Genomic DNA, 10,204 nt, shown 5'->3' with positions numbered 1-10,204 from the left:
TGTGTGTGTGTGTGTGTGTGTGTGGTTGCTAGGTAGCACTAGTAGTAAAGAGCCCACCTCCCAATGCAGGAAACTTAAGAGAAGTGGATTCAATCCCTGTGTCAGGAAGATCCCTTGGAGGAGGGCATGGCAACCCACTCCATGTATTCTTGCCTGGAGAGTCCCATGGACAGAGGAGCCCAATGGGCTATGGCTCATTGGGTTTCAAAGAGTTGGACATGACTGAAGCGACTTAACATGCACACACGAGTTAGGTATGTGTGCTCAGTCATGTCCTACTCTTTGTGACCCCGTGATAGCCCACAAGACTCCTCTGTCCATGTAATTTTCCATGCAAGAATACTGGAGTTGTTACCATATCCTACTCCAGGGGCTCTACCTGACCCAGGGATTGAACCTGCATCTCATGTGCCTCCTGCATTCGCTAGTGGATTTTTTACCACTGTGCCACCTAGAAAGCCCCATTTGTAAATATATGCCTCTAAAAACAAGGCTGTAAGCTGCATAAGGGAAGAGTCTAGGGCTACTTTCTTTACTGTTTCAAATCCAGCACTTAGTTCAGACCTTGATATTTAGGAGGCAGTCATTAATATTTGTTGAATACTTATCTGATTGAATGAGGTCCTTCCTTTATTTGACTTGATGTCTCTCTGAAACATCCATCTACTGTGCTAGTTTTTATAATTCCAGGAAACTGGTTAAGTCCATACTTCAGATACTAAGTATGCTATGCTAAGTCACTTCAATTGTGGCCGACTCCGTGCGACCCCATAGACGGCAGCCCACCAGGCTCCCCCTTCCCTGGGATTCTCCAGGCAAGAACACTAGAGTGGGTTGCCATTTCCTCCTCCAATGCATGAAAGTGAAAAGTGAAAGTGAAGTCGCTCAGTCGTGTCCAACTCTTAGTGACCCCATGGACTGCAGCCTACCAGGCTCCTCTGTTCATGGGATTTTCCAGGCAAGAGTACTGGAGTGGGGTGCCATTGCCTTCTCCGGATACTAAGTATAAAAACACAAATAAACTGCATTCTTGTCTTCTCTCAAGGCCCTTAATTATTTACCTAGAAAGGCTGAGGCAGAAACTTTTAATCAAAAATGGTTATGTAATGTCAAAATAAGTATGAAATAAAGGTGGGAACTGAGAGGAAGGTAACTCATCTAATTGTAATTAATGTAGAGGAAGGAGAGAAATAGATGTCAAGATATGTTTTTCAAGATAAGTGTTTCTGGGACTTCCCTGGTGGTCCAGTGGTTAAGACTCCACCTTCAATTCAGAGCTGCCAGGTTTGGTCCCTGGTCAGGGAGCTAAGCTCCCACATGCTTCTGGGACAAAAAAAAAAAAAAGAAAAGAAACATAAACAGAAGCAATATTGTAACAGATTTGATTATTGTGTGTGTGTGTGTGTGTATATATATATATATATATATATATATATATATATATAGAGAGAGAGAGAGAGAGAGAGAGAGAGAGAGAGAGAGAGAAGCAAAGCAAGTGTTGCTGAAACTTGGCCTCTGTTCACCAGTGCCAAGTATAAAGGAGGAGACAGAGTTTGGGGTAAAGTGAAAAAGACTAGCTTTTAATTGCTTTGCAGGTAAAGGGGGCCACAGTGGGCTAATGTGACTCACCCTGGAGATGCTAGTGAGGAGTTTTACAGTGTTCAAGGAGCAGGGTGTGATCAGCTCAGGGACAATTCAGGGATTGGTTGGCATCAAGGTGAAGTTTCAAGCATTATCAACCTTCTGGTTTCAACTAGCCTAGAGTTTATGTTCTTGCAGTCAGCAGTTTTCCTCTGGAAGGGGTCTGCTTCCTGTAAAAACAATTTAGAATGTGTGTCAGGAATCTATCTGTATCTTTCAGGGAACTGTGAGTTTGATGATTTTGCTATGTAGCAGAATTATAGTCTAACTTGTTACCAGCTCCCCAACCCAAAAGCTATACTTTGTTTCTACATCTTCACCTTTCCCAATCACTAACTCTTGAGTCTGCATTTTACTTCAAAAAACTACAGAGGAGCTTGTACATGGTTTCACAAGTGATGCTAAGCTGAGTCTTGATGGTTTAGCACTTGAATTACTAAACATTCACAAGCATTAAATCAAGTAGAACAAATTATATTCCTCTTCTACAGGGTAGCCTTTTAAACATAGATTACTCTGTCTCTCAGACCTTTTCTAGGACAAATATCCAATTTCCTAAAATTATTTCTCACGAAACTATAATTTTTTTGTTTGCTTGTTTGTTTTTGCTCCATAGCAGATTAAGTAATCTAAAGAAGACTCTGAAGGCAAGAAATGTAGCACATGACTTTCAAGTTAAAGAGGTGCAGCTGAACTCCAAAGGCATCTACTATACTCATGAATAACACAATTTCTGTAGTTACAGTGTGAGTTACAAAGCAGCAGCACTGATATACAGACCATCAACAAAACCCAAGCTTCCTCCCTCAGCATCCTAAATCAAACTGAAAGCTGCAAGATGATCAACAAAAATGGATTTAAAATGAGATAATGACAATTGTTAGTCTTACTATCTTGGTTAACTTCATAGACTAATTTCCACAATCAACAGATAAATAGAGGAATCATGTAAACATTTCCAGGTAAGCAGTGCTATTTAATAAGCTAGGAAAAGATAGCTCGGAGTTGATGTTGTCATAGAAACAATTCTTGCCTATCAAATCAGTGAGAGGGCAAGAAAAATGTGGACTTATCTGTTCTGGTTAAGTGTACTGCATGCAAAAGATGTTGAAATATCAGAAGGCAAAGATAATAGCTGCAATGGTAAAATACTATTCCCATTTTAAGTTAATTTCAACCCCCCTTTTTCTAAAGGCATACACTTAGTAAGGTATCTACCTACTCGTCAAAGAAAAAATAAGAACTTTTAAATTGGAAATGATGAATCCTATTAAAAAAAAAAGATTTGAGAGAATCTACTGAGCTCCTCTGAAGAACTAAATTAAACTCAGACTGCATCCATCTACTGTAAAAGTACAGACCCCCAAGGTGATCAAACACTCATAACAGCTGCTAGATGTCCATTAAAACCATGCAAGAAAGGCACTTATTTGATGCATTTCTCCTGGGAGGTTTGTATCTAAAATGAGACTAGAAATAACATTGCCTCCTATAAAGTAACTCTGGCAGACCCCAGCTGGGGAATATATTTGTAATAATGAAAATACTAAACTCATCTCCTGTGCTTACTTCTTCCCACACTACCCTATACCTCTATATTTATGGCTTTTGAATAAAGGGGATTCCAAATGAAGTCATTGTTATATCAGTTTGTTTGTTAAGGCATGGGCTTCTTAGCTGCTTCATAGAACAAAATGTGAATAGTTCCTTGAGAATAAGGTTCCTTTGACATAGGAAATAGAATATGGTAAGCATTTCATATATATGTATATATCTGTGTCTGTGGCTGTGTGTGTGTGTACGTGTGTGTGTGTGTGTGTGTGACTGGAGATTTCAAAGAAACAAGGCGGTATAGAGAGGCTATTTTAGTCAGAGGACAGAAAAAGTACTTCTCAAAGTGTGTGTCCCAGACCTGGGTAGTATCAGCTTCACCTGAGAACTTGTCAGATATGCAAATTCTCAGTTTCATACCTCAGACTCACTAAATCAGAACCTCTAGGATGGGGCCCAACAATCTGTGTTCTAACAAGCTCTGTAAGTGAGTTTCATGTACCATAATACTGAGAACCACTGGACTAGACATTAGCAATTTGAAAGAAAATGTCGTGCTTGAAGAACCTTGAGATCCTCAGTATTGCTCAACTTTAGACTACCTGTGGACAGCGGGAAAGTTTGAGGACGAAAAAGTACTGCAATATGGCATACTGCATGACGTTCCCTCTTCTGGAATGTGTATTGTATTGATTAAGATGATAGAGAGCTACTAAAACATCTGTAAGCAAGTAATTAAATTAACTCTAGGAGCAATGTGAAAAATAGGTTGAGTTCCTCACTGGATGAAATTGCCCATGGAAATAAGATGATACAATAATTGGCTGGGAGACTAAAAGATGCCAGTTACAGAAGACTTCTAGAGACTGGGAAAGGACTACCTAACTTCAAATCAGGATGGGCTGAAGAGGAAGAAGTTAAAGGTCTATTTCATGCTTCTGTTAGTGGTTAGATGCTAAAGTGACTAAGGGAAATTCAAAACACCTAAGAGGTGTGTCTCTCTCCTTTCTACTCTCTCTCTCTCTCTCTCTCTCTCTCTCTCTCTCTATATATATATATATATATATATATATATGAATCTCCAAATTTAAAAAAATTAAATTGTGGTAACAAATGAGATACTCAAAGGAAACTATTTAAGAGAGAAGAGAACTGAGTGGGGAAACCCCTGAAATGGCTAAAAAGAACTTTATGGGTATGCTTGACAGCAAAATAAACTTTAGTCTCTGATTTGTGCACCTCCCCACAGACCTAGCCATCTGCAAAGCTACTGGTTTAGTTGTAAAAATAGAGCTAACTGAGAGAAGCTCTAGATTTCATAATTTTGAGAGAGGACTAGCTTTTTCAAAGGTAAAGATTAAAAAAAAAAAACTATTAAGCACTCTGAAGCAGCAGTATTCCCCAAAATAATAATTTAAATTAATAAAAAAAGATTAAAACATTTCACTAGTCTTTTAGATCAAAAAAGAAAAATGATTTAAAGCATAACTTTATATATCGATAATCTGGCAAATAAAACTAATAATCATAAAATCGTGACTAGGTAAAACCCTCTCTCCCATCCTTTCATTGACATTCACTATCTACCTGAAGGGAGATAATTACCCAACTTATCCAATACCACTCCCCTGCAACTTCTTTAAAAAAAAAAAAATTTTCTTTTCAAAAAATTTCCGCTTAAAAAAAAAATCAGTTTATAATAACTTATTTCCATATGTTACTAGGTCCCAGGGAGAGTTGTAAGGACACTTCATGCTACTATGAAACTGTCCATGCAATTACCACCACCCCCCTCCCCCCACTCAGGGCCCAAAAGGCAATGTGGCACTTGGGGGAAAAGAAAGTTCAACACAAAGTGTCACCTTAATCCTCTTGGCTTTCCTGGCAGTTGATGTAAATTTTGTTGTTTTTTGTAGAAAAAAATTGCAACCTTGCCAGAATATACTGCCTCTGAGCATTTTAGCTGCCTTCCCATCTCCCATTCCACAAGACCCCCTTGGCCCACCCACAACTCCTCAAGGACACACATACACTGTAGGGTAAGGAGTGGGTATAACATAAAGTACCTCTTTCCACCAACTACCACTCCTTTCCAAATTATGGATAATGAGGCCAGAAGTGTAATTACTGAAGGAGTTTGGAAAGTTAATTACTGAAATAATCTAAAAAATAGTGGTGATTGCAATGAGTACAGCTCACTTTATAGCTGTCAGAACCACTCAGAATGTGATAAACATCTTACGTTTGCAAACCCAGATGCTGCACCAAAGGAAGTTTCATATTAGCAAATTACCACCAGAACCCATTCCAGTCAACTCATTTTGATTTTGTAATGAGAAATCCCATTAAAAAGGAATAACTTTAAGTTGTGATTGTTAAGTTGTGAAGCAGGGGAGGGACAGAAGAAAGATGCCAAGTCTGAGGAAATCTGTCTGGGATCCTCTCCTTGAAGACTGTAATTTACAAACAGCTCTACCTTCCTTGTTCCCACTGTTCACTGGAAGGTTGTGAAGCTAAAGGTAACATTCACTGGATCTCAAACTCAAAGCAGTTTGCTTTGAGACTGCAGGTCAAGACTGCAGAAGAAAATGGATATTTTTGAATCGTAGGCACAAATATCCGTGGAATACACACCCTACTCCCAATTCTTAGGGTTACAGTCTCAGTGACAGAGGGCAATTGCTCTATTCCAGCTGCTTCTGCACCTAGCACCTAGCATCATGAGAGAAATGATTTCCACCCCCCACCCCGGCACTCTCCACTAGATGTCCCAGGCTCGGCTGCCTTTTCTCCCCATCCGTTTGTGACGCAAATTGCTCCAGGCCAAGGCCTAGTGCTCACAAAGGCAGGTGCAAACCAGGCGCGCACTCAGTACTCTGGGAGCTTCAGACTGATCAGGGCTCCGGTCCTGCTGCTCCATCCACAAGGCAGGGGGCGAGCCCTGACACCGCCATCACGCGCTATGGCCAGCCAGTTATTCCTCCCTGTCACCCCGCGCCTCTCGTCCTTGACACCTGTGAAGCCGCACTTCGGACACCTCCAAGCGGGCATCAGCGTGGCGATCCAGCGCACCGACGGGAGAATCCATCTCGCAGTGATCACAGAGGTCAAACGGGACAACGCTTGGGTCACGGTAGAGTGGGCCGAAAAAGGAGTCAAAAAAGGCAAAAAGGTTGCTTTAGAGACCATATTCCTGCTGAATCCAGCTCTGGCCTTGGCTGGGCCCGCAGCGCAGGGCAGGGCTTCGCGCTCCGTGTCTCTGGCGCCCCCTTCCGTTATCGGGGACCAGCGAACAGCCGCGCGGTGGGCTGGGAAGATTCCCCAGAGAAACGAAACGCCCTCGGGGGACAGCCTGGCCGTGAGAGTTCCCAGCAGCCCTTGCCTGATGACGCAGCGGAAATCTGCCTGCCTACGAGAAATTGAGAAACTGCAGAAGCAGCGCGAGAGGCGCCGACAGCAGCAGCGCGAGATTCGCGCCCAGCGCGCCCGGGACGCAGATACTGGAAATGCCCACAATGAGACCCGGCGCCTGATCGAGGAGTGCCGCCGGCGCCTGCGCGGGGGCCGGATTTCCGGCCCTGAGCCGCGGGACGGCCGCCGCGTCTGCGTCTGTGTGAGGAAGCGGCCTCTCAACCGGCAGGAGGCCACACAGGACGACCTAGATATCGTCACTATCCCCTCGGACAACGTGGTCATGGTGCACGAGTCCAAGCAGAAGGTGGACCTCACTCGCTACCTGGAGAACCAGACCTTTTGCTTCGACCACGCCTTTGACGACACCGCCTCCAACGAGTTGGTGTATCAGTTTACTGCCCAGCCGTTGGTTGAGTCCATCTTCCGCCATGGCATGGCCACCTGCTTTGCCTATGGACAGACAGGCAGCGGGAAAACGCACACTATGGGCGGAGGCTTTTCGGGAAGGGACCAAGATTGTTCTAAAGGCATTTACGCCATGGTGGCGCAGGATGTTTTCCTCTTACTGAGAACTTCCGCTTATGAGAAGCTGGACCTCAAAGTCTATGGGACGTTTTTTGAGATTTATGGGGGAAAGGTGTATGACTTGTTGAACTGGAAGAAGAAGCTGCAAGTCCTTGAGGATGGCAATCAACAAATCCAGGTAGTCGGGCTGCAGGAGCAGGAGGTGTGCTGTGTGGAGGACATGCTGAACCTCGTGGAACTAGGGAACAGTTGCAGGACTTCAGGACAGACATCAGTCAATGCCCACTCTTCCAGGAGCCACGCAGTGTTCCAAATCATTTTAAAGTCTCGAGGGAAACTGCATGGCAAGTTTTCCCTTGTTGACTTAGCTGGGAATGAAAGAGGAGCAGATACTGCCAAGGCCAACCGGAAAAGACAGCTGGAAGGAGCAGAGATTAATAAGAGTCTCCTGGCACTCAAAGAATGCATCCGAGCTTTGGGTCAGAACAAGTCTCATACCCCGTTCAGAGCCAGCAAGCTCACACAGGTGCTCCGGGACTCCTTTATAGGCCAGAACTCCTCCACTTGCATGATTGCTACTATCTCTCCAGGGATGGCCTCTTGTGAAAATACCCTCAACACTTTAAGATATGCAAATAGAGTAAAAGAAATAACTCTAAATTTAAGGCCTCGCCATCGTTGTCTTTATCCTGCTGAACGTGAAATGCCAAGGGTGTTGGAAAATCACATTAGAAATTCAGAAATGTCCCTTCAAGGGGATGAATTTATTAGAATACCTTGCCTACAGAGTGAGGAGGAGAAAGAGACTGAAGAAATCAAAGTGCTGTCCTCTCCATCAGTGGATACAACAATTTCCTGGAAGGAAGCAAGCCAATGGCCAGATAATAAAATCCAGGATACATCTGATGAAGTAAACTGCAACGTTGACTTTTGCATCGCCCAGTTATTGTCCATTTTGGAGAAGAAAATAGATATTCTGACTGAGATTCGAAGGAAACTGAAATTATTACAAGCTGACCTTCAAAAGGAGAGCAGGCATGGTGAAGTCAATGGTGAGAGATCAGACCTGAAATGATGAATACAGTGCTGCAGTTTCTAAGTTTCTTATAAAGGAAAATTGTCTAAATGATCTGGATAGAAAGATCCTCCTGGAAGGTTTAAAACCTCTTTAAATATGGCTGTGAGAAATGTCCTCTTTTTTTTTTCTTCTGTATTTCTGTAATTTATTTTTATTCTGTAGGACAGTGGTTTGTGACTTGGAACCATTTTACTCCCTAGGGACAATTGGCAATGTCTGGAAACATTTTCATTTGTCAGAATTCGGTATGAGAAGAGTGGTGGTACTAGACTATCACTAGGATACTGGAGTATAGAATGATACTAGTAGAAGGCCAGAGATGTTGTTAAACATCCTACAATATATGGAATAGCCTTCAAATAATTATCCTGTTGAAATTATTATCAAATAATATATATAAAGTCAAATATATAATAAATCAAAATATATATCGAATCAAATATATAACAATTATCCTGTTGAAAATATCAGTAGTACTGGGGTTGAGAAGGAGAAGGCAATGACAACCCACTGCAGTACTCTTGCCTGGAAAATCCATGGACGGAGGAGCCTGGTGGACTGCAGTCCATGAGGTCGCTAAGAGTCAGACAGGACTGAGCGACTTCACTTTCACTTTTCACTTTCATGCATTAGAGAAGGAAATGGCAACCCACTCCAGTGTTCTTGCCTGGAGAATCTCAGGGACGGGGGAGCCTGGTGGGCTGCTGTCTATGGGGCCGCACAGAGTTGGACTTAGCAGCAGCAGCAGCAATAATGCCTATGCACAAGTCTTTTTCTCCTACACTGGTGGGTAGATTCAAATGGTTTCTAAGCTCTAGATATACTAGGGAGGTGGGAGTGGAGCAGAGAGAGATTTTCTTTGAGGCTTTGTATGAGAGCCTAGAATTGAGAAGATTTTATTTTTAATCTTTGAGGTGAAATCACAAAGTACTGTGCTTCCTGGGAGTGATAAAATGAAGTGTTGTGTTGCAGAAGCATTGCATTACTAACTATAGTGTCTTAATGTTTTGTTTTCTTTTTTTTTTTTTTCTTCTCACCTTACCAAATTTTGTGCTTACGTGATTCCTATAAAAAGTTTTGTCCCATCAAGTTAGGAGTTAGGGTAGTGAATAAGCCAGAAAAATAGAAAAGTTCTGTCCTGAAGTGGGGCGTTTCCCATAAAGACTGCATAGGGAATGTAGTAAGAATGTGGTAAATATCATTGCCCTAGTTTAATTGTATAATGAGAATATTTTCCTGATTCAAGGATCACAAAATCCATTCTTTCGCAAAAAGAAGCAGCAGCTAATTTGATATGTAAATATAAATATAATAAATAATCTAATGCACACTTACCTTCAGCAAACACTTGTGGAATGCTATAATAAAGATCTTTTGGTTCCAAGTCTAGCAGTTCCAAACTCTTTTTTGAAGAAAAAAAAAGTGAATTATTTGCAAAGAAATTGAATGGTGGAGTAGGGAAACCTGAAACACAAAAAAATTAGTGCCCAAATTCCTTTACTACTTTTGGCAGATGTGCCTATTCTTTTCAAATATTTTCCTCCAAAATTGCAGAGGCCTTACTGTTACAAAGGAAAATGAACACTTCTGCCAGAGAGTGGGCTTCCCAGATGGCTCAGCAGGTAAGGAATCCACCTGCAGTGGAGGAGACACGAGATGTGGGTTCAATCCCTGGGTGGGGAAGATCCCCCAGAGAAGGAAATGGCAACCCACTCCAGTATTCTTTCCTGGAAAGTCCCAGTGACGAATAGAATGGTTATGTCCTAGCAAAAGCCATTGGGTTTCATCCTGGTTTCATCAGGATCTTTGGAAACATGGTCCTTAGTAGTTAATCGATATTATGGCCGTTAGATATTTTTTAGCTCTGCTGAAACAGGAGGGGAGGGTGTAGGGAACAACTTTTGAAAGAATGATATACTCCAAGGACATAATATAAACAGATGAAAATCAAACAGGCTGAAGATAAGTCAACTTCCACTAGACCTTGATCCTTAA

The 10,204-nt window shown here is 42.2% G+C and overlaps 1 protein-coding gene across 1 annotated transcript; it reads left to right on the top strand.

Moving 5' to 3' along the window:
* Positions 1–6,092: 6,092 nt before the first annotated feature.
* Positions 6,093–9,593, top strand: KIF2B (kinesin family member 2B). The gene has a single exon (XM_055580163.1). The coding sequence runs from the start codon at positions 6,155–6,157 to the stop codon at positions 8,204–8,206; it is 2,052 nt and encodes a 683-aa protein (XP_055436138.1). The 5' UTR covers positions 6,093–6,154; the 3' UTR covers positions 8,207–9,593.
* Positions 9,594–10,204: the final 611 nt, after the last annotated feature.

Source organism: Bubalus kerabau, chromosome 4 (assembly GCF_029407905.1).
Source record: "Bubalus kerabau isolate K-KA32 ecotype Philippines breed swamp buffalo chromosome 4, PCC_UOA_SB_1v2, whole genome shotgun sequence".
NCBI lineage: Eukaryota > Metazoa > Chordata > Mammalia > Artiodactyla > Bovidae > Bubalus > Bubalus kerabau.
This window is presented reverse-complemented; position numbering and strand designations above follow the sequence as displayed.

Bases quoted from the DNA above. Each gene is read 5' to 3' on its own strand.
- KIF2B (XM_055580163.1), top strand. From the start codon at position 6,155: ATGGCCAGCCAGTTATTCCTCCCTGTCACCCCGCGCCTCTCGTCCTTG.